Source organism: Corvus moneduloides, chromosome 14, assembly GCF_009650955.1.
Source record: "Corvus moneduloides isolate bCorMon1 chromosome 14, bCorMon1.pri, whole genome shotgun sequence".
NCBI classification, from domain to species: domain Eukaryota; kingdom Metazoa; phylum Chordata; class Aves; order Passeriformes; family Corvidae; genus Corvus; species Corvus moneduloides.
In genome coordinates, this window is record NC_045489.1 from 9,726,080 (window position 1) to 9,748,222 (window position 22,143).

General features: G+C 49.2%; 3 protein-coding genes across 3 annotated transcripts; 2 read left to right on the top strand and 1 right to left on the bottom strand.

Moving 5' to 3' along the window:
* The first annotated feature begins 214 nt into the window (after positions 1-214).
* On the top strand, positions 215-2,284 carry SLC25A5 (solute carrier family 25 member 5). Its single transcript, XM_032124333.1, is given in 5 exon segments — positions 215-419; positions 537-1,023; positions 1,139-1,279; positions 1,889-1,971; positions 1,973-2,284. Coding segments are annotated over 5 exon segments (864 nt in total). The 5' UTR covers positions 215-308; the 3' UTR covers positions 2,015-2,284.
* A 5,232-nt stretch (positions 2,285-7,516) lies between these two features.
* C14HXorf56 (chromosome 14 CXorf56 homolog) lies at positions 7,517-11,227 on the bottom strand. Its single transcript, XM_032124344.1, has 7 exons — positions 11,050-11,227; positions 10,738-10,855; positions 10,565-10,606; positions 10,316-10,454; positions 9,704-9,793; positions 9,486-9,578; positions 7,517-8,725 (listed from the first exon to the last, which is right to left on the bottom strand). Exons 1-7 carry the CDS (start codon positions 11,171-11,173, stop codon positions 8,663-8,665), a joined length of 669 nt encoding a protein of 222 aa, XP_031980235.1. The 5' UTR covers positions 11,174-11,227; the 3' UTR covers positions 7,517-8,662.
* Positions 11,228-11,303: 76 nt separating this feature from the next.
* UBE2A (ubiquitin conjugating enzyme E2 A) lies at positions 11,304-21,206 on the top strand. Its single transcript, XM_032124346.1, has 6 exons — positions 11,304-12,535; positions 12,850-12,930; positions 13,039-13,064; positions 18,181-18,270; positions 19,277-19,365; positions 19,763-21,206. Exons 1-6 carry the CDS (start codon positions 12,492-12,494, stop codon positions 19,889-19,891), a joined length of 459 nt encoding a protein of 152 aa, XP_031980237.1. The 5' UTR covers positions 11,304-12,491; the 3' UTR covers positions 19,892-21,206.
* The last annotated feature ends 937 nt before the right edge of the window (positions 21,207-22,143 follow it).

A 22,143-nucleotide genomic window follows, 5' to 3' on the forward strand; every position in this document is an offset into this window, starting at 1 on the left:
TCCCGGTGTGCCCCGTCCCGGTGTGCCCCGTCCCAGTGTGCTCCGTCCCGGTGTGCTCCGTCCCGGGCTCCCCCGTGCCGCGCTACCCCAGCCCGTCACCGCGGCCATGTGCCCCCCACCGGTTCCAACGGCGGCCCCGTCCCCGTGCGGCGGCCACGCCCCCTGCCGCAGCCAATCGGCGAGCGGGAGGCGCGCCCCGCCCACGCTCGCGCCGCAGCCCCTATATTAACGGCCATTGCGGCGCCCCCCTCAGCGCCGCCTCCCGCCTCCTCCGCCCGGCATCGCCTCCCGCTCGCGCCGCTCCCGCCATGACCGATGCGGCCGTGTCCTTCGCCAAGGATTTCCTTGCTGGCGGGGTGGCGGCCGCCATCTCCAAGACCGCTGTCGCCCCCATCGAGAGGGTCAAGCTGCTGCTGCAGGTGAGCGCCGGGGGCCGGGGCCGTCCCAAGGTCGCCGCAAGGAGAGGGGGGGGCGGCGGCGGTGGGCCGGGGGCGCGCGGGGGAGCGGCGCTGACAGCGGCATCTCGGCCCCTGCAGGTGCAGCACGCCAGCAAGCAGATCTCCGCCGACAGGCAGTACAAGGGCATCATCGACTGCGTGGTGCGCATCCCGCGGGAGCAGGGCGTCCTCTCCTTCTGGCGCGGCAATCTGGCCAATGTGATCCGGTACTTCCCCACCCAGGCCCTCAACTTCGCCTTCAAGGATAAGTACAAGCAGATCTTCCTGGGCGGCGTGGACAAGCGAACGCAGTTCTGGCGGTACTTCGCCGGTAACCTGGCATCCGGGGGTGCCGCCGGCGCGACCTCCCTCTGCTTCGTCTACCCCCTTGACTTTGCCCGAACCCGCCTGGCAGCGGATGTGGGTAAAGCCGGGGTCGACCGGGAGTTCAGTGGGCTCGGTGACTGCCTGGTCAAAATCTTCCGCTCAGATGGCCTTGGGGGCCTGTACCAGGGCTTCAGTGTCTCTGTCCAGGGCATCATCATCTACAGAGCCGCCTACTTTGGCATCTATGACACCGCGAAGGGTAGGTTGACCGAAACAGCACTAGAAGGGACATGCTGGGCTGCGGCAGGCCTGTAGTGCATTTCGATAGTGCTGGTGGCTCACCTGCCATTCTCATCAAAGCCTCTCTCCTGCAGGCATGCTTCCAGACCCAAAGAACACCCACATTGTTGTCAGCTGGATGATTGCTCAGACCGTCACTGCTGTCGCTGGTTTGGTCTCCTACCCTTTTGATACGGTTCGTCGTCGCATGATGATGCAGTCTGGCCGTAAAGGAGGTAAGTTTCTACTTCACTGTATAAGAGTTATTGGGCATCCCTGGATCAATAGCTGGTGGTGGAGCTGAAGTGAAGGCAGAGTGGCTTGGCTTTCATCAGCCTGCGTAGATATCCTCTTCTCTTGTAAGCAGGGGTGTAGGAGGGGCTGCAGAAGCAAGTGACAGGAAGGGACACGAATGAGTTGGCCTGTGCAGCACAACTGTAAGGTGGCATGCACCAGTCAGGTATATGTCTGTAGGTAGGAACAGCAAAACTTGCCCAAGGATGTTGCAAGCCAGTGCCTCTGGGACAAGAAAAGGCAGCCTCCTTAGCAGGCACAGCCTGGCCAACTGTGCAATAACTTTTGGGTTTGGAAATGTTGGTGTCAAAGCAATGAGTTGCTGCCTTCTGTTTGAACCAGTCCTTCCAGTGTCTCCCAGGGACAATGCAGCAGCAGCAGCAACATCTCTCCTGGGCAGTCTAGTCTTCTGATGTGCTAGTATTGGAGAAAGTCAGCCAAGAAATGGAATGCACTTGAGGTTTTAAAGCTAGCAGATACATGAGGCTGTTTCTGACCTGGATGTTGGGGGTCACAGGCATCCACTTCCTAAAGCTGTCTGTCTCCTGCAGCTGACATAATGTACTCTGGCACTCTTGACTGCTGGCGGAAGATTGCCCGGGATGAGGGCTCCAAGGCCTTTTTCAAAGGTGCATGGTCGAATGTACTCCGAGGAATGGGTGGTGCTTTTGTCTTAGTCCTGTATGATGAAATCAAGAAGTATACATAAGTTGTTTCCTGTTGTGAACTGGCATGTTGTTCTATGTAGTCTATGACCGTTCATGGACTTGTTCGAAAACCATCTAGTTACTAAACAGTGGTGGCTGATGTTTATACAGGTTGGCATGGGGCAGGGGTGACTGCCTGCCCTGTCTTTATCAAATTATTCCCCCTGATGGGACTCATGATGATTTCTATTTCAGTCACTCCTGCTTAAAGACTACAGAGAAATAAAAATCCAAAACCAATTTTCTTCATGTCATGTTTGTTCTTACAGCAGTTGAAGTATGAGGGGGTTGGGGGTCTCAGCAGTTGTAGAGAAAGAGGAAGATGAACCATCTCCATCCTGCAAGCCTCACTACTTGCTAAGTACTGGCAGGTAAATACAGTGCAGGCTGCCACAGAAGCTAGGTAGTGTTTCCTCCCCAGGGGAAGCCAGTAGTGTAGGCTGGAATGGGGACTGAAGGGCTCACCCAGTGGACCTCCCTGAGACTCCACTAACCAGAGATGATGGACTGTGTGCTACAGTCGTGCCTCTAGCCTGTCTGCTCCTTGGAGCTCGGGAAACCTGATTTTGACAATGCCAAGTGCCTAAACTGTGTGTAAAACACAGCACTCCCCATGGCACTGAATGCGTGGGAGGCTGGAGGAATGTCTTAAGGGAGTGTTTGCTGCTCTCTGGAGGAGCAGAGCTTGTCATCATGTTCTCTGCCTTAGAAACTGAGCTACCTACTTGGGCATGTTAAAACGCAGTCAGAGGACCCAAGTGCTGCTGGTCTGTATCTTCCCTGGCTAGCCTTGCCCTCACAGAGGGTGCTGTGCTGTGGGGATGCAGTAGGTGAGCAGAGACAGCTTCTGTACCAGCTGTGCTTGCTAGGCAGGGAGCTGCATTCCCAGGCACTTCCCTTACCCCTGAACTTAAGGTTCAAAATTCCAGGGGAAGGGGAAAATTCCTTCATGCTGCTGGGACAATTTGGGGAAAACTGCAAGATTGAGCAATGTGTGTGGTGTGGCCTTTACCCAGATATCTCTCTAGGTCTGTGAGTCACCCCAATGAAGCTGCCTGGTTTCTGCCTGGGGATCTGGAGTGGTGAGTGGATGCTCTCCTGGTCTTCTGCCCTTCAGATCAGTGAGTCTCCTCACTTCCCCCATGCCTTTGGTCCTTTCTGGCTGCCCGGGCCTCCTCAAAGCAGTTGATTTCAATCACTGAAACCAATCTCAACCACTGCCCAAGGCAACTAAACAAGTCCTTGTGTTGCAAAGGGTGAGAGTTGTTTTTATTGCTGGAATCTAAGCAGGGCAGCCAGGCATGAGAGCGCAGCACCTTCTCTGCTGCAGGTGGTGTTGGCTTGCTGGGGTCTCTGTAAGTGGGCACATGCATTCCTGATGGGAGACAGTCTTGTGCCTCACAGTTGAGCCAACTGTCCTTGCTGATGCTTTTCAACTCTCCCTGGGCTGCTGCAGTATGAGATCCCCCACTGCCTGCTATGGAAACGAAATGGGCTGTAAAGGTGAGATGTGAAGCAATGCCACAAGCAATGGGCAGTGCTGGGGGCACAGGCAGCAGCCTGGCAGGGGACTGTGCCATGGGGCAGCTTTACCAGGGAGCCCTTTCCTGTTGTGCAAGTGCAAGCTTATTAATTAAGGGCTCTCAGCCTCCTGCTGCTAAGCTCACCTGGATTTCAAGGGCTGCTCTGAAATGCTGCTGATTGCTGAGCATGGGGCATCCCTTTCCTGTCCTTTCCTCCACAGGGAAATGACCAGGCCATTGGCACAAGGTAAGTGCATCATTTCTTCTTGAACACAGTGGTGGGTGACTGAGGCACTGACCTGGGCTGTTAGGCCAGGCTGCAAAGGAGCTGAGCTGGGGAATCCCTAAGTGCTTAGACGTACAAATTGTGCACTGGACTTGGGGTGCAGGGCTGGCACTGAGTGAAATGGGTTTTAGCTACCTGCCCTATCAACTGCCTTGGGGATTCAGGAAACAAGAATGTGTTTCATGGCTCTTTTTAGCTCTGGCAGGTGGGAGGTGTGGGGCAGAGCCCACAAGGGTTTTTCCCTGCAGTCCACTCTTGGGTAGCACAGGCTGGTAGGCCTTCTGGGGTTTTAACCTCCTCCTCCTGGCAGCTCCCTGGGAGCAGCTTTATCTGGGGACCAGGCTGGGGGTTTAGCTGCTGCTGTTGCCTGCCACAGGAGCACACTGCACAGGGATTAAGGGCTTTGTTCTTGTGGCGAAATTGAGGCATGGGAAAGGGACTGGGGCCAGCCAGTGGCAAGGCAGCAAGCTGAGTGCAGTCCCTCCAACACAGCATTGGGCTGTGCTGCCCCAAGGATGGCATGGATGGGGGTGGATTTTCCTTTTAAACATAATTCTCCTGTGGGAAGGGCTGAACATCACACACGTCATTATTTCCTCCACAGGAGCTGTGTCCAGCCTGGTGTATCGTCTCCTTTGCTGGTGGGAAGGGATGGGTAAATGCCTGTAGTGCTGCTTTTGTCTCAGCCCCTTGCTCAGCAGCCGTAAATGCCTGTAGTGCTGCTTTTGTCTCAGCCCCTTGCTCAGCAGCCATAAATCCCAGGCTTAGGAGGTGTTGACACAGCACAGCTGTGCAGGGGATTGTGTGACACATTTGTCAGTGGCTGGGGCAGGTGGCAAGTGGTGCAGGATGGTTGGAATGGCTCAGTGTGCACCAGCCTGCCCCAACTGGGCTGTGCCTGACTCTGTGCTGAGTCTTGCAGTGGAGAGCATCCCATCCCAAGGATGTTAAAGACCAGCAAAGTGCCAGCTCATCCACTCCACTGTCCCCTTCAGCAATCATTGTGTCACTCCAGGCTGTGTCTCTGGGCTCTGGATGGAGCCAGGAGTGCCCCTGCTTCTATGTCCTTGTCACCCTTGGCAGGCATTGCCCCAGTGTCTTTCATGTGCTGCCTGCATGACTGGCAGCATCTGGTGCAGAGGGGCAGGGGAAGAGGCAATACTTTGGGTCATGCAGGGTAAAATCAGTTGTTCTGAGCGGGGATTGATCCTGTGACTGCCCAGCCATGCAAGGTGGCCCCGTCAGCTGCCCAAAGCACATGTGTGGGTTGGGCTGTAGGTACGGAGCTAAGCTCACATGCCTGCAGGGACACAGCCCCAGTTCTGCGCACCCCAGAGCCATACCGAGCTGCCGGGGGGTAGTGGTTTTGGGAACAATGAGCCCTCAGGACCTGCCAAGACCCCACACCAAGACTGGCAGCGTCAGGGAGGTTCTGGGAGGTGTCATCCCACCAGTGGTTTGCTGGTTGTTGCTTTCTGATCCTGCTGGGATTGACAGGAATTACAGCCCTGGCTGCAGGCATGGGATGGAGTTTTTCTGGCTGACAACAAAAGAGATTGGCCACTCGTGCCTTGAAATCTACCCAAAACCCCAGTATGCTGTGGCCATCTCGCTTCTTAAGGACCCCTCAGCAGGAATTACAAGGCTTCCATTCCATCCTTGGAGCCTAGCCCTCCAGCCTTTTAAACAAGCCCATCATTTTATACTTTTAAAATGCCTGGATGTGGCAAAGCCCTGTGGGCTCTTTAGGATAGCACCCGCAAAAGCTGAGACTAGTTTGATTCAGGCTGATCAGTTAGTGCTGCTCCCAAGCTGATCGCTTTGTCATACACACTGTTACTGTGCATCTATCAATGCAACAGTCCAGGGAGTCAGAGTGGGCCATCTGCATGCACACAGGTCAGTGAGTAAAACAGCACAAACATGGAACGCAAGGAGAGATGTAAGTGTTGGCCAGAAACATCCCCTCAGGGCAGGCAAGGAGGACTCCATGCTGCTCCCCAGGCACAGCTGTGATTAACAGGGAGGAGGTTGGATTCACTGTTACCACTTCTCCTCAGCGTTTACAAATTGTATGGAGGTTTTGTACAAGTTATGGGTACCCAGGCAGCATTGTTACATCCAGAGCTGTTCTGACATGGTAAATCAGACTAGAGTCTTGTGAAGGTGCCTGGAAACTGGTCTGGACTAAGTCACGAAACACGGTAAGTCTGGCCATGTGTGCCATTACTTTTGGAACAGATCCCCTCCTTCACTTTTATTTCACATTTTGTGATACCTCTGCATCTGGACAAGTTCTTACATACAATATGATGCTCAGTTAAACAAACAAATATATCACTTACCTGTATCTACAGATTTATAAAAACAAATGTTGACTTTTACAGAAACATGAAATCTGATTTTTCTTTGGTCTGAACTCTGCTGCAGATTACCCATTTGCTACCAGGGTATCGGAAACCCTGCAGGACGGCTGGTTTCATCTATTATAAAAGGACATTTCATCAATTGTTTGAACTAGGTGACCCTGCTTCCTGTTGCTACAGTCAGCTAATATATTTCAATTCATTTAGATCTAGAAATGAAAAACCTCATTTGATTTACACTAGCTCCAGTTGAAGTAAGAAATGTATAATAATGTATTAGATCAGATTCTCTGTGGAGTTGTTTCAGCCATGGACTGCATAACTAGAGTGTATCAAAAGCACCTCAGAAGAAATAAAATACTCCCCTTTCTGAATCAAAAGCACCTCAGAAGAAATAAAGTACTCCCCCTTCTGACTGGGTCCATGCACACATCCTGAGCCAAAGTAGGCAGATTTCCAATGACAAGAACAACAAACTGACTGAACATGGAGTGGCCTTCCAGAAGTCTGTGCTGTGCTGTCTCAAGGCTCCAGGTGGCAGCTGAGGAAGTTGATGGCAGTTGATAACAGCTACTTTTGACAACTTGTGCTGAGCTGGGCACTCAGCAGATTTTCTTTGTGCCTCACCAACCTGCAAAGATGGTCCTATCCCCACCTGGCAGCCCCTTCACAGCCCGTCCTCAGCTGAAGCCTTTTGTCACTCCCAGCCTTAACCCTGACAATGAATCACACCATCCCCAAGTTAGCTTGTTGTTCTGGTGTCACTTGAAGCAAGACCACACTTCATCCTTGGACAACTGGAGACTCAGCGTCTGCATCCCAGCACCTCTCACATGCTTCAAAACCTATTTTCAGATGTCCAAGTCTTTTACTCTTGCTCGGGAAAAAAAATTCTGAATTTTTATAGAGAGCGACCTGCAGTTACCCCGGGCTTGGATCGCTCTCAGAGGAACCCTGGGGCCCTCGCCTGGCTGGACTGTGCTACCACACTGGGAAAGGGGTTTGCGTACCCACGCATGCCTCCTGCCCTTCCCAAGTATCGCACACCACCGAGGCCTCTGGCCACAGGCTTCTGGAAATAGGCTTCAGGTTAGCAGGTGATCAGCAGGGGCCAAGATCAGCACTGTGTGAGTCAACCTGAACACCTGCTTACCAGCCTGGCATTAAATTGTCACAGGATCTGCAGACCCATCTCTGTTAGCTCTGGGCCGAGTTCACTCCCTCTTTTACACCTTGTTTTCCCAAGAAAGGAAGGACAGATCCTTAGGTAAGCACAACTGAGTTTTCCCAGTCAGGATTATAAAGCCAGATGGAAAATCTTTATTGATTATAGGAAGTTTTCCATAATAATTGTGGGTGATGGAAGGATTTTGTTCATTGGTCACGTTTTATGATACTTGGTAGAGTAAGAACATCCCAGGAAAGGTATTTTGGTTCAAGTCTGTAATATGGTATTTCATCCCAAGTAGAGCAACAAAGACATGGGCTAGAGCGTACTGTTATTACATCACACAAGAGGCATGAAGTACTATTACCCAAACAAGGTACTTTAAAAACTGGTGTGTAATGTCTATTCAAGTCCTTAGTGGTCAGTACATTCAAAACAATTTTTCCTTCACATTTCACAACTCCAAATACTGATACTGTTTTGCCCAATGGGCTAGTTCAGATGTACAGTTGTATTCTTTAATGATCCCTGGCTGTATCAGTAACTTCCAATCATTTGAACTCATTAGCAGCAGTTTTTATTTACAGTAGTTTAAAATAGGGTTGGATTTTATATTCCGTTGTCTGTCCGCTGTGACAGTTTAATTCTGTACAACTGCAGCCTTGTGATGTTCAGCAGGGGCTGAGACTGCAGTGCTGCTGCCCAGTCTGTGCTGGCTGCCTCTGGCAGGTCAGGGTGAGCAGCAGCAGCACCATGCCCAAGCATTGCATCCCAGTCGTTCCAGACTCTGTTGGAATGGCATGGTTCAGGCTGCTGCACCTTTTGGACACATTTCAAGTAACAAAATGAACAACAGGCATAGAGCTTACTTTTATAAGGATTTCTTTGTTGTATAGTTACTTAGCGTTCTAATATATTCAGGGAAACACATTTGAAAACTACAAAATAAAAAGACAGGTATCTAAAGGCGAACTCAGGAAGGCACCCGGCAAAGATTTTCTTGAAAGTAAATATTCTACGTAGAACAGCCTGCTCATAACACTGGGTCTGTAGAGAACTGCAGTTGGAGCAAAGTCTCCAGTGCCATTGAAGTTAAGACTGGTACCCAGAGTATCACTTAATACAGAGGGATAGAGAGAGGTTCTCATCCTCCAAGCTGGCTGCAGCACAGTGCAACTCTTGAACATTGTCTGTTACTTCTGCTTCGTTGACAGAACTGTGATAGCTCTTGGTAGCTTTCTCCTGTCTCCAAATATCCAGTAGATACATAGCATTTCATTTGAACTGGTTATCAATCAGGGTTCCCTTCATCTTGGCTTTCTTGGCTTCCAACTCAGCCTGAATAGGAAAAGTAAGGCAGAATTAAATAATGTCTGGATACTTTTCCCTTCAGTGCACCAATGAGGTTTGCTCTTCTTGTCTGACCAATGCAAACTCTTCAGTTCCAAAACCAGGAGCAAGAGCAGCTCAAGTGCTTTGCTGACTTCCTCCTCCACTGACATAAAAAACAAGGACCATCTTTAAAATCATAAAAAGCCCAAGACCAACTGCCCAGGAGACAATTTCATACTTTCTATCCTCAGGTGGAAGCTGCACATTTCCTCCTCCTTCCATCTACTACCCTCCTGTCACAGCAAGTAAGATCAGTTGAGATGTTCTTGCCATTTATTCTTCGAGTGCCCCTTGCAGTAGCAGCTGAGCTGCAGATCCTCCACAAGAGCCTTGCTTTGCCCTTATGTCTCATGGCAATGACCTGCTCTGCCAAGCAGGCATGAGAGCACAGGCTGGCAAAGCCATGGCCTGATTTCTCCTTCCCTTGTTCCTCGTCCAACAGGTCACAGAAAGCCTCCCTGCAGGCACTCTGCTGGCTGCTCTTCAGTTACCTCTCCAGGTAATGGCATGCAAATTTTAAGTTCAGGGGGATGAGAAGAACATCTCTATAAAACTTGTAAAGGAAATTTCATCCTCACAAAGCTGTAAGTTGCCTGTGACTGTACCAGGACCTCTCTATACTTGCAGTCTAATCTGCAAGATAGCTTTTGTGTACAAAGCTAACACATCTCAGAGCTTTGTGTTCAACACCAAAGAAAATACTCACCAACTCTTGTAGCCTTTTCTTGCTCATGCCTTTGCGTTCCAGCTGTTTCTCAATCACTTTTGCATTTTGTGCATACGAGTCTGCAATCTCCCTCTGAAACACACACGTCACTTTGCAACAGCAAACCCCAGAGTAACAACATCTCATCCAAACAGTGAGACCATCACTGGCTCTGACCAGCTGAGATGTGGCTGCCACTAAGGGCATCCAAAACTTACTGCTTCAATCTCCTCCTCCTCTTCATCAATTGTGGAGACTGTGACAGAACTGAACTTGCCCATGTCTTTGGTCCGTTTGGTCATCATCACCTGGGTGAAAAACAAGAATATTTTGTTAAACCTTGGCAACAGTTGTACCAGTAGGGATTGCTTCCTCCTTCCAAAGCTTTTAAGGCTTCTTACACAAGTCATCAAGATTACCTGAACTCTGTGGGTGCCAAAGGGGAAGTATGCTCAGTGATTTCTGGGCTTAGAGGTGTCACTACCAGAAGCAAGCTCACTGACATACAATAGATGAGCCAGACTTCGAGAATCACTGTGCAGACTACCAACCTGACCTACTTAAAACTGAAAACTTTCTGTTAACTGAGCCTAAACATCAGGCACAGTCTGGATTTCCAAGGCTATTTTGCTCTCCTTTAGTGCTAGGACTCCAAGCTGCAGTGACCTCTGTCAAGGAAAACTTAAGGGAGACATAGAAAAGACACCAATTTGAGTTATTGTTCAGAGGTCCTTTTTTCTTTTCTCTCCCCTCTGCCCTCATCATTAAGTTATTTTATACACAACACCTTTAGAAAAGCAAAGATATCCTTCTTCTCTAAAGCCAATTACCTTTTTGGGAGGTTCTTGTTTCTGAGTATATATGTTTGTTTTCCCAAAACCTTGGCCAAATTTGACCACAGCACCATCAACAATGAATGTCACAGGAGCATTTTTCTGTTGGTGTTGATAAAAGAGCAGCAGTCCACACCTGGAAACAGAAATATGCATAGCTGAGAGGAAACCCAGATTCTGGATTCCTATGGTTTCCTTATAAAAAAATTGTAAAAGTCACTCAAAAGACTAAAGAACGTCACTTACTTGCCACATTTCTTCCTGAACTGCCGCTCTATGCCTTCGGGTCTGGGGGAGAGAGGCAGCACTTGAGCAAAGCATATGGACACAGCGTCTCCGTGCCTGGCGGCTCCCAGCTGGGCGGGGAGGGCAGCCCCTTCCCCGGGCCTGAGGCTCAGGGGGTGCAGAGCCGGGCTCACCTGCGCAGGAAGACGCTCTCCTCCTCCTCGGCGTTGCAGAACTTGTGGGCGTGCTTGGCCGCGTCCATCACCCGGGCGCGGTCCCGCGGCCGCATCGGCAGCTTCTCCAGCTGGCAATCTGCGGGGAGCGGCGGGGCCGGGCTGGCGGCGGGGCCGGGCGGGCACCGGCGCCGGGAACCCGGAATCCGCACCCTCACTCCGCACCCACACCCCGCCGCCGCCTTCCCGGGCCCTCTGCGCCACCGGGCCGCGGCCTGACCCTCCCCGGGCCGCGGCCTGCCCCTCCCCGGGCCGCGGCCTGCCCCGGCTCACCGAGCACCAGCACCATCTGCCCGCACAGGCAGTAGTAGACGTGCAGCGGCTTCTCCCCATCGTCGTACTCCTCGCGGTCGCGGGTGTCGGAGCACACGACGGAACGCGACACCACCTTGGGCATGGCGGCGGCGAGCTCGGAGCCGCCTGGCCCGGCCTCCGCGCGCCCGGCCCCGCCCGCCGGGGCGGCTCCGCGGGGCGCCGAGGGAACGCGCACAGAGCTGGGCGGGTCCCGGCAGCTCCTGTGCCTCTGAAGGCCGGACACTGGACAACGCTCTTCCTGACAAACACCCAGAGCTCACATGGTTCTTATTGCACAGGCTGGTACAGCGGGAAAGGTCCGGAACAACAGGTTTGCAGTGCGGCCGTGAAAACAATTTTCTATTACTTTCTTTCAGTAGGTGTTCTCCTGTGTCTTTTCTGAAGCTGCCTTCCCACAGAGCTGGATTATATGAAATTACAAGTGAGGATAAACTCAAAAAACAGAGCCCAGCCAGCCTGCTTTACACAACAGCAGAGAGATTCTTACTTCCAAAAGCTGTTAAAGAAACATAGACAATTGTTTATTTTCCCTTGGAAAACACTCTCTGGGGAAGAGGAAAATGCAGCGTAGCAGGTTGTGCTGATTTTGACAGTGATGGAGTTAACTTTCTTCACAGTAGTTGTTTTGAGACCATGGTTTGGATTTGTGCTGGAAAAAGTGCTGATAACTCAGAGATGTTTTTGTTACATGAGCAGGATTTACCCTGAGCCAAGGCCTTCTCTGCTCCTCACCCCACCCCAGCAGCGAGAGGCGGAGGGTGCCCAAGGAGCTGGGAGGGGACACAGCCAGGACAGCTGATCCCAGCTGACCCGAGGGATATCCCCGACCATATGGCCTCATCCTCAGCAATAAAGCTGGGGGAGAAGGAGGAGGGGGGAGCATTTGGAGTGATGGTGTTTGTCTTCCCAAGTCACTGTTACGTGTGATGAAGCCCTACCTGCCTTGGGGAAGTGGGGAATGAACTCCTTGTTCCGGTTCGCTTGTGCGCCTGGCCTTTGCTTTCCCTATTGAACTGTTTTGACCCCAACCCGCAGCGCCGCCGCCGCTCCGCCTCCCGTGACGTCGCTGCTTACGTTGCACCCCGCCCTCCGCCGCCGTTGGTACCGCCCCCCCCAGGCACCGCCCCCCGCCGCGGTGGTAGAGGCTGGGCCGGGGGCTCAGCCACATCCGGCTCCGCCCCCCTCTCCCCGCGCTGTTGGTACATCCCGGGACCGTCCGGCTGCCGGCGCAGGAGTCGGTGCAGCTCAGGCTCCCCCCCCTTCCGCGCCCGCCGCAGTGGTAGAGGCTGTGATCGCTCCTGTCCGTCAGTGCTGCCGCCGCCTCAGTCGGAGATCGAACCTTAGCCGCGCCCGGCGCTCCCTCCGGCAGTGTATGCCTGAGCTATAACCCTCAGCCCGCCATGTCCACTCCGGCCCGTAGGCGCCTCATGCGGGACTTCAAGAGGTACCGAGGCCACGGGCCGAGGGTAAAGGGGCGGGAGGGAGGAGGACGAAGGGCCGAGCGCTGCCGGGGAGGAGGGGGCAGCACAACATGGCGGCGGGGCAAGGCGCGCTCCGCTGATTGCGTAGCGCGGGCGGCGCTGCCTGGCGCGGGTTACGCCGTTTGCGCAGGCGGCCGCTGCCGGCCCGGGTTACGCCGCTTGCGCAGCTTCGTCCCGGGTTACGCTGTTTGCGCGGCGCGGCCGCTGCCGGGCTGGGTTACGCCGTTTGCGCGGCGCGGGGGGCGCGGGCCGCGCTCACCGTCCCTGTGCTCTGCAGGCTGCAGGAGGATCCCCCGGCCGGGGTGAGCGGGGCCCCCTCCGAGAACAACATCATGGTGTGGAACGCCGTCATCTTCGGGTGAGTCGGCAGGGAAGGGGGCGGCAGGCCGCGGGGGCCGCTCAGCCGCCGGGGGTTGGAGCCGGGCTGCCCGCGGGGTAACGCTGTGCTTTGCTTTCCCTCCTCCAGGCCCGAGGGGACCCCTTTCGAGGACGGTAAGTGCGGCGTGCGGGGCTGATGTTTGGCTTTCTCGGGGTAAACTGCTGCGTTTTGATACGGCCTTGGTGTCACTACTGTAGACCCTGCAACAAACAGGTGTGGGCCTGGGAATGGTGGGGGGGCGTGGGTGCATGTTCACCTGACCATACACGTGTGCCTGATATACGTAGATATTATTTTTCTAATCCTACTCTCAGAAAGTGTTGTAGATTTAGATTGCTGTGTTGACTTACAGAAACATATAAATTAGCTTGTACAGTCTTGCTTGTAATCGCTGTCTATTACATCATTTTAAGGATCTCTGCAAACTTTTCTGTTGAACTCTGGATCATGTTTTATGGGACACTCATGTCTGGGTTAGCATTAAAAACTTGGTATAGAACTGTTGTCTTTTGTTTGAGTTCTGTTTTTTTTTCTGATGCTGGAAGTGTTTTGTGAGCAAGTTCCAACGTGAGTCGCTGAAGTAGGAAATGGGCTGAATATCTGAGGAAGTTCAGAACAGTGGCTTTTTCTTGTAATTTATTTCGCTCTGCTACAATTGGTATCATTCAGGGCTTAAGACTGAAAGGACTTTTTAAGTTTAAAAGATGACTAAATAGGTCCTGGTAACATACCTGTAGTTTCCATCTGGTCTTACTGACTTTGATAGGTTTACTGATGCAGTATGAGTAGTTAAGCATCTTGTGAAAACCTGTTAGACATAAAATACTGTCTAACTAAAATCAGTGATACATTTTTTTTAAGATATTTTCAGTGTAGGCTATATAATTTTATATCTTAGATCTCCATTACTCATGACGAAAGCATAGGAAAAATTCCTTAACTCTTCTGTTGTTCTTGGCTGACTCCCTTGTCTTTGTTTATCCTTGGAGGTAGCACCTGTGGACATGCCTCTAAATTGCAGATTGTATTTCTCTGTGAAGATTTTGAAGATTTTAAATATTTCAAGCCTAAGAAAACTCTGAAGCCTTACTTCTTTTTAATGTATTTGATTAGTTAAGAAACTTGCTGGAGTAGCTGCTTCTGCAGTCTAATGTTTAGAACTTGGACTTAAAACATTGCATAATAGAACAGGTAGACAAAATGTATTTTGCTGTCTCATCTTGTAATCCTCAAAGAAGGGCTCTCTTAAGCTTTGTGGGGGTTTCTAGAGCTGCTTAGGCTTTGGAGCACTGCTGCTAATAGAGTGATTCACTGTTTGGAGCAGAAAGCTGTCTCCTTGCAGTGTGCTAAAATGCAGGTTGTTGCCATGCTCAGGCTCTTCCAGCTCAGCATGTGGTTAACAGATGCTATAAGGGCTTTTTTCCATATATTTCCATTTAGTTGCAGAAGGTTGAAGACTGCTTTTGAGAACCCTGACATATTGATTTCCTGTGTGCTTTCTGAAGCAGCATTATGTCTTTATCTTGGATACTGAGGACGTGTTGCAGTCACAGCAGTTTGAGGTTCAGACAGGTGCTTGAGGCTGCTGCTGCTGTCCTCCTGCTTTGGTTGATGTCATAATGTAATCTCCGGATGTGATGGATTGCTCTTTTCTTAGCAAAATGTGTGTTTTCACACTGTGTGCTCAGGAAAACAGATGTGTCTTGTGTTGCAGGATATCTGCTTATCTCCTCTCCTCTGGATGTATCTTACCTTGCTAGATAACAAAGCACTAAGTGGTGCCTGGAGATAGGGCTTGTCGGTGCCTCAGCTGTGCTTTTCCATTCAGTGAGTGGAGTAGCACAGTTCAGATAATGGTAGTGCAGTCCAGATGCAGTTTAGCTTTATTTAGGTAAGAGTAAGAGAATTTTATTTTAACACTATGTTAGTTTGGGCTTGCTTTGCAACTGTGCAGGCCCTTGTGACTCAAAGGTACGCTGAAACTCTATAATCTTTCCCATGAAGCCTTGCAGGTCAGTGTTCTTTTTCATTTTTAGGCTCTTTCACTCCATGGTGATACTGTAAAATTTCAGATAGCTTAGTTCTTGTGAAAGTAGGCTGTGAAATTTGGGGGGTTTTGTTATTCTAGGGGTATGATAATTCCAACATCATGAGAGCTACTGTTCTTTATCCTCATTCTGGTGAGGCCCTTCTCCAGTTGCAGCTTCTGAGGTGTTGTAGTTTGTCTGGGCTGCAAACCTGAAGTTGAATGCATTTGTTTACTTGCTGTGCAGCATTTTGCAGCTGACATCCCTCCTTCTCCACCCCCAGACTTTGGAGGGTGTTTTCACAACTCAGTGTGCAGGCTGGCTCAGCTTAGGAGCAACCACTAATTTAGATCAGCAGCATAACTTCCATCTTCTGGTTTAAGAGGATTCGATTGCAGGTGTCTGCAGTAGGACCCTGGGGATATTTATCCTGCCCTTCACCATATCTCTAAGAATTTTTATGTGTGTGGCATCTAAAGTGGTAATGCTGGCACAGCCATGGAAATCCAGATTGTCCCAGTCCTTTAGACCTGTTTCTCTGAAACTAGATGATGATACTGTGGTTAGTGTAGGATTCCTGGCTTGGAGACATTTAAGTAGTTCAGCTATTGTAGTATCCTGCCTTGCTGTGGTTGTGCAGGAGGCTTGAACAGAGAACACAAGGCATTTGTCTTTTGTGTGGTTTGTGCCTTGCTTATGGAATATGGATCCTGTATCCTCGTGTGGGAGCAAAAGAGCTCGTCCCTGCTTTTTGGGCAGTGGAATGGAGGGGTTGCTGTCAGGGTCTGCAGGGAGGGGACCCTGCAGGGACACGGGCTCTGCTCTCTGGGGTTGCTGGGGCTGGTGCACAGGTCATGCAGAAGCCTCTCTTGGCTGTGTCAGGGTCTCAAATCCTGAGGTAGAAGTGATCAACAAGATAAGTAAAGGGCAGAAAAGGGAATGTTCTCCTAAGATTAGTGGTGATCCCAATATCAATAATGACAGTGAATATGATAATTTATGTTTTAAAAATGGCTGTCTAGGGTAAATTTTGAGAAATACCAGTTGAAAGTGCTAAAATTAGTGACAGGAGGGACTGGACACTGAAGACGTCATCCCCATCTGTGTGTTGTGATACCTGTTTGATTTTTGTGGGCTTTCAGTGTGAGTGACCCTTGGACTTCGGTGCATCAAATCTCTGGATTTGCCCTTTAATAAAGCTCAATAGCGAGGGTTTGTGTACTGTGGAGCATTTCAAAGAGCCACTGCCACTCTGGGCCCTGACTTGGAAATCTGAGTAGGTAGATACTCCAGCTGGATATTGCTCCAGATAAGCCCCTTGCTCAGATTTGTGTTAAAAGTAGCACTGTCCTGTCTCTGGTGGGACAATAGCTTCCCTTTCTTTCAGTAGTTTTAAATGGATTCTAAGACCAAACTGCTCCTGTTGCTGTCAAACCTGTGTGATGGTTTGTGCTCGGTTTTCATCCTACTGCTTGCTTAGTCACTCCTTCCTCAGGAGGAGGCTACTGAGAACCAGAACTGGGGCAGGGAGAGCTGAGAATATCTAGAGTCAAATCTCTAAGCATTTGGTTCTAAGGGGCAGATGTTTGCAGCTGGTAGAAGTTGTTACTAACTTCCCAGTCCTGGCTTTCAAGCTGATCTCACACCTGGCTCTGTGCCTCTGGACTAAACTGGAGTAAATTTGAAAACCCCACTGCAGATTTCCACTAATTTGAACAATCCTAACTCTACTGTTCTGGCTCGTTTGTTTCACAGTGAGATAGCATAGCGTTGGCTCTCTGCTCCTACGTTGTTAGGCTGCTAATAAAAAAACCAAACATGCATAAACTTATTTTTAGGGTGTTGAGATTTCCCACTGCTGTAGGGAAAGTGCTAAAGCATCTATGCTATCTCTTCATTTGCAAACTGGAATGTCAAAGCAATGACCTTCGTTTCTTGCAACTCAGTGTTACAGTTTATCTCCTTATAAAGGAAGGAGTCCCTGGGAAATCATGCAGATCCTTGCTGATCTGGGAAAAAAAAAAAAAAAGAAAAAACAAAAACCCAAACCAAAAATCTGTTCTCTGGTTTACCAGTTGTTGGCATATGTTTGCCAGCCAAACAAAGGAATAACTTCATTATATTGGTGCTGGAAAACTCCTTCACAGTAGGAAGCAAGGACACTGAGCGTGGAGAGGACAGGGGGAACCCGACTCATCAGTGATACATAGGGATGACCTTTCAAAAAAGGTAATATGCCCCACCAGCAGCTTGCTCCAGCTGTTACTGTCAGGCGCAGTCCTGCTACAGGAGAGCGGTATATTTATATGAAGATGCTTCAGATATTTCTCTCTGGGCATACCCAGGATCATCCTGGGCTGCCTCCAGGGCTGGTTGCTCTCGGTGGTAGCGTGTTTGGGAGGAGCTCACATGGTCTGCAGGTAGAGTTCCTTAGTTACCGAGCTGAATCAGGAGCAGTCCTTAATCCCCTAAACCCATGTGTGCAGCTTAGTTGACAGACTTCTTATTCTCAGATTGTCATAGCCTGAGGAGAAGGGTTAAAGTAACTTACATTGGTGCAGGCTGTTAAAATGGTTGGATTGAGACTCAGCTACAGTTTTCTGTTTCTGCTTAATCAGCCTTTCTCTAAGGAAGACTAGTTAGTGTAAAGTAAATGGTCAGGTTTATATTTTAAAGTGTCAGATTTGGATGCTGCATTCAATACTACTTTTCTGCAAGACCTGATTACCTTACAGTTGTTGAGAAACATGACCTTTTTTTTTTTTTTAATTTAGAGGAAATAACTTACAAGGTCCTTGCTATGACAGCATATTCCATAGATAGGACTCACCAAATGACGTTGTGTTACACAGATGGTTCTACACCCACTGCTGTTGTTTGTACAGTGTACTGGGATTAGGCTCTCTGGAAGAAAACCCCAAGGGCAGATTTATTTCCTTACGTAAACCTTTTGACTGGTTCTGGCAATAAAAGTAAGTCACAGGAAAATACTCTTGTACCGGTACTGTCTGGGACTCCTGCGTTAATTATTAGCTCCATGAGAGTAAAGGAATAGCTGTGGGATTGCACAATGTGTGTTCCATATCCAGCATGCCTGTGTGAGCACAATAGTGTGAGTGTGTATCACAGGGGGATGCTACTTACTCATCCCTTGTGTAAATTCATGCTGTATAAAGGTTGCTTATCTCTCTTTCAACTCCAGGAACTTTCAAACTTACAATAGAATTCACAGAAGAATACCCGAATAAGCCACCTACTGTTAGATTTGTCTCTAAAATGTTTCATCCAAATGGTAAGTACTTACACAATGCCTGGGTTTACTTTTGCTGTTTTGTTGGAGGTTTGGTGGGGGGAAGAGAGGGCTGGGGTGTTTTTTATTACAGCTTGCTGTATAAAAAAATCTACCTATAATAAAAGTTTTCACTATCTAATAAGGCAGCAAAATTCCAGTGTGGTTGTGTAGTTTTGGTGAGGATGGATATGTGAGCAGTGCTTAGGCTTGAAAAGAAAGGGGCAATAAAAGGAGCCTCTTACCTTTCAGGTGTTACAGCACAGTACTGATCAGACACTCAACTGCCTGTTAAGCCTTACAGAAGAATATTTTGTACTTAAATAGCAGTGCTTTGGACTTCTGTCTGTATGTATTGTAGACGCAGCATAGTGACACTGGTGAATGCAGCTGTCTTCTATCACTTTTCTTCCCCAAAATGCCTGTAAGAATGAAATGTAGTGTTAGGGTCCAGCTATAGCCAGTGACAGTAAGAGTATTTAATGTTATCCCCTTCTTTGGTAACTAAAGGCTGGAGAGGTATTCCTTGCCTCCAAATACTAGCTTTGTGCAGAAATACTAGAAACCTTCCAACATGGCAAGTGTGGGTACAGTGAAGGGAGAGAAGGTTCTCCTGTAGCTGCTCTGAGGAAGGTGACTGGACTCTAGAGACTTCATGGGGAAACCTTGAGTGTGTGTGTTTGTGGGTCTTCTTTGTTTGGTTCACTTCTGGGTAGCTAAAATTTTTTTTCCTTAAAATCTGTTTGTGGTTTTCCATAGTGGTAGTTGCAGTGACACAGAGAAGTTAGTGAGAGAATAAGCAGGGGTTGAGTTTAAATACTTGAGGCTTCAGTTGGTGAGGAGCTTCACTGCTTCCTACCTACAGGCCTGTTCACAGGATTTCAGCCTGTCAGACACTATGGACTGTTGCAGTGTGTCTGTACATAGGTTTTCAGGATCGGGCAATGTGGGAGAAAAGCCAGGAGCTGTACAAGTTGTGTTTTAAGCTGGTTTTTTTGACCCTTTCCAGTCTATGCAGATGGTAGTATATGTCTGGATATCCTTCAGAATCGCTGGAGCCCCACTTATGATGTCTCCTCCATCTTAACATCCATACAGGTAAAAAAAGAACTCTGCATGAAGAGACAGAATGACATTAGGATGCTTTGACAAAAACAGCTCAGGAAAGTTTTTTTCCCCCTCTCCTAGGAGCCAGTGTAGCAGCTATACCTTGATATTGGCAAAATGGGAATCCTTTCCAGGTGTAAACTGGCCAGGCAGTGACACAGGTGGTCACTGCAGGGCCCACCAGCATGTATTGCTTGGCTGTCACAGAAAGTCACCTGCACTGTGCAGGGGTGATGCTGGTGGCCAAAGCCTCTAAAGCCTTCCAGCTGCAGGAATGCAGTGTGCTGCACCTGGACTAATGTCTCTGCTCTGACTAGTATGGATAGTTTACAGAACAGTTGGAAAACTGTACTTTGCAGTGCCTAAGGATCTTTTTCTTTTTGCACAGTCCCTATTGGATGAGCCAAATCCGAACAGTCCAGCAAACAGCCAGGCAGCTCAGCTATACCAAGAGAATAAGCGGGAATATGAAAAACGGGTTTCTGCAATAGTAGAACAGAGCTGGCGTGACTGTTGACCCAGGATGATGCAAACGAACACTCTGTTGATGAGGAAAATAAACAAAGTGTCCGAGTCATCTTTTTCCTCCTAGCATTTACTTTGCAAGCAAAATAGCTGTTGTGCTGTTGCCACCCTCCCTTGCTGAAGCTTCTCCTTGGACATCAGAACGCACCCACTTTGAAGTCAAACGTTCTGTACTTGGGTTACTTGCAAAAGAGTTACTGATGCTGAGTTCATTTTCTGTGGTCCCTCTCCAGTCTTAGGGCAGTATTGTGCATTTCTGTAGTGTACACTAAGCTTTTAATTGTAATTGTGTTATACACAGTGATGCTTATGTGTAGCTTGATAAAAGGGATGTTTATATACATACACATTTTTTAACTGATATTAACTAAAGTGCTGATGTGTCCAGGCTGGTCACTTACCCCTACTATTGGTTTAGACCCCACTGCATTTGTAAGGACTGGGTGAAGAAATCACCTTTTGTTTCCCTTTTGTATTGGTTTATCAACTCCTTCACTTACGTTAAAAAAAATCAGCTCTTCAATTGATTCCAATTCAAAGATTTAGTAAAACCCTGGAATGCTTGTTACTTCTGCACTTCACATGCAAGATTTATGTACAGATCTACATAAATCACTACAGCTGTGGTACTTGGATCTTTGCTGAGGGTGAGAAACAAGCCCTTTTATTTTTTTAATTACTATTTTAAAGGACATGCCTACAGAAACTGTCAGTAGGTTTCTACAGTCCTGTCACCAAGGCATTACTGGACAAAACCAGGTAGAGTTGTGGTTCTCAGCGAAAGGCCTTCCACATGAAAGAAGAGGTAAAACCTGACCTGTTCCAGCGATGGAATTACTCTCCTTTGGTGTCTTTCTCCTGCCCCTTATCTTTAGCTGAGAAAGATAAGTTGTGTTTCGGAATTAACTTTGTCTTTTGGAAAGTTTGAATTAAGTCCAGGGTAGGCACTCAAGTCTCTGCAGTTTCTGCTCTTCGTAGATGACCGTGTGGTTTGTGTAAGCTACTGCTGCATGCTTGAGTTTGTTCCCTTCAGTTTTATGAAAGTATTTTTTCAATTCTGAAAAACATTTGTAAGTCCAGTCACTTTTTTTGTAAGGCGAGTTTGTACCTTTGGATACAGAACCTTAAGCAGCAGTGTGGGATAGAACCTGCAATTGTGTTGTCCACTGTTCCAGTGTCTTTTGTGTGCACATTGGTCTGTTAGTTGAAAAGTATAACTTTGCACAAGTAACCCATGTAAGAAACTGTACATTTTTCAAAAGTTGTAAATAAAGTGTAACCTTAGTGCTTATTGTATAAATAGGCAAGAAGTGTATAACTGTGCTTCTTTAACTGGGCTGCCAGGAGTTGGGTGTGGGGGTCAAGCTCCAGCACTGTGCACTACTTCTGCTATGGGCAGCATTTGGGAGAGAGGTGTGCCAGGGGTAGTGCAGGATGATAAATTCGACTCCAGAGCCAGGAGGAGGAGAGACAGGGCTGGCTGCACCTGCAGAAGATCAGGGTGTGGACTGGGCTGTGGATAAAAAGGAGCATGTGATTCTGAGTTAGTTAGCTACAGCAACTTGGTGAGCTCAGCTGATACAGGAATCACATTTACTTTCCGCCTGTCTTAGCAGGTGGAGAACAGGATTTATGATGAGTGGCAGATAACAAAAGCTGGTTCTGCTGCTGAGCTCCACAATTACAAGTGCATGGGCTCTTTCAAAAAATGTAATACAGATTTGTACCTGCAGTGACAACAGCTTGTACCCTTGAACAGCCTTGTGCCTTACATGGAGCAGCCGTAATGCCTTCTGCAAGCACAACCCTTTCTGAGGGGGCCAACTTCCTCTAAGGCCACAGAGGCCCTTGTAGCAGTCCCACTATTCTTGTGTTTGTTTCACTAGTTAAAAAAACCCAAACCAATGGATTGGACTCTTAAGGCAGCCAGAAAGGAGCAGCACTGAGGTGCAAAAGAATCCCATCATCACACCTTGCTCAGGCAAGGCCTTTATCTACTGACTCCATCATAGCCCCTATGGTGTCTCTCCTGAAGGCTGAGGCTCCACAGCCTCCCTGGGGGCAGCGACGCTGCCGTTCTCCGCTCCCGCCTAAGGCCCCGGCAGCCAAACCCAGAGCCCCGCACCAGGTCCTGAACAGACACCGTGACAGCAGAGGGGCCGCAGCCCCTGACCCAGGACAGGAAAGGCGGCGTCCTGCAGAGACTGCCCGGGCCAGCTGCCCCTGCTGCGGTACAGTGACTAC

Bases quoted from the DNA above. Each gene is read 5' to 3' on its own strand.
- C14HXorf56 (XM_032124344.1), bottom strand. From the start codon at position 11,173: ATGCCCAAGGTGGTGTCGCGTTCCGTCGTGTGCTCCGACACCCGCGAC. The intron at 10,455-10,564 runs GTAAGTGACGTT...TTCTGTTTCCAG, and splicing joins TTCAGGAAGAAATGTGGCAA to GTGTGGACTGCTGCTCTTTT. The intron at 9,579-9,703 runs GTAAGTTTTGGA...TGTGTGTTTCAG, and splicing joins AGGAGGAGGAGATTGAAGCA to AGGGAGATTGCAGACTCGTA.
- UBE2A (XM_032124346.1), top strand. From the start codon at position 12,492: ATGTCCACTCCGGCCCGTAGGCGCCTCATGCGGGACTTCAAGAG. The intron at 13,065-18,180 runs GTAAGTGCGGCG...TTTCAACTCCAG, and splicing joins GGGGACCCCTTTCGAGGACG to GAACTTTCAAACTTACAATA. The intron at 19,366-19,762 runs GTAAAAAAAGAA...CTTTTTGCACAG, and splicing joins CCATCTTAACATCCATACAG to TCCCTATTGGATGAGCCAAA.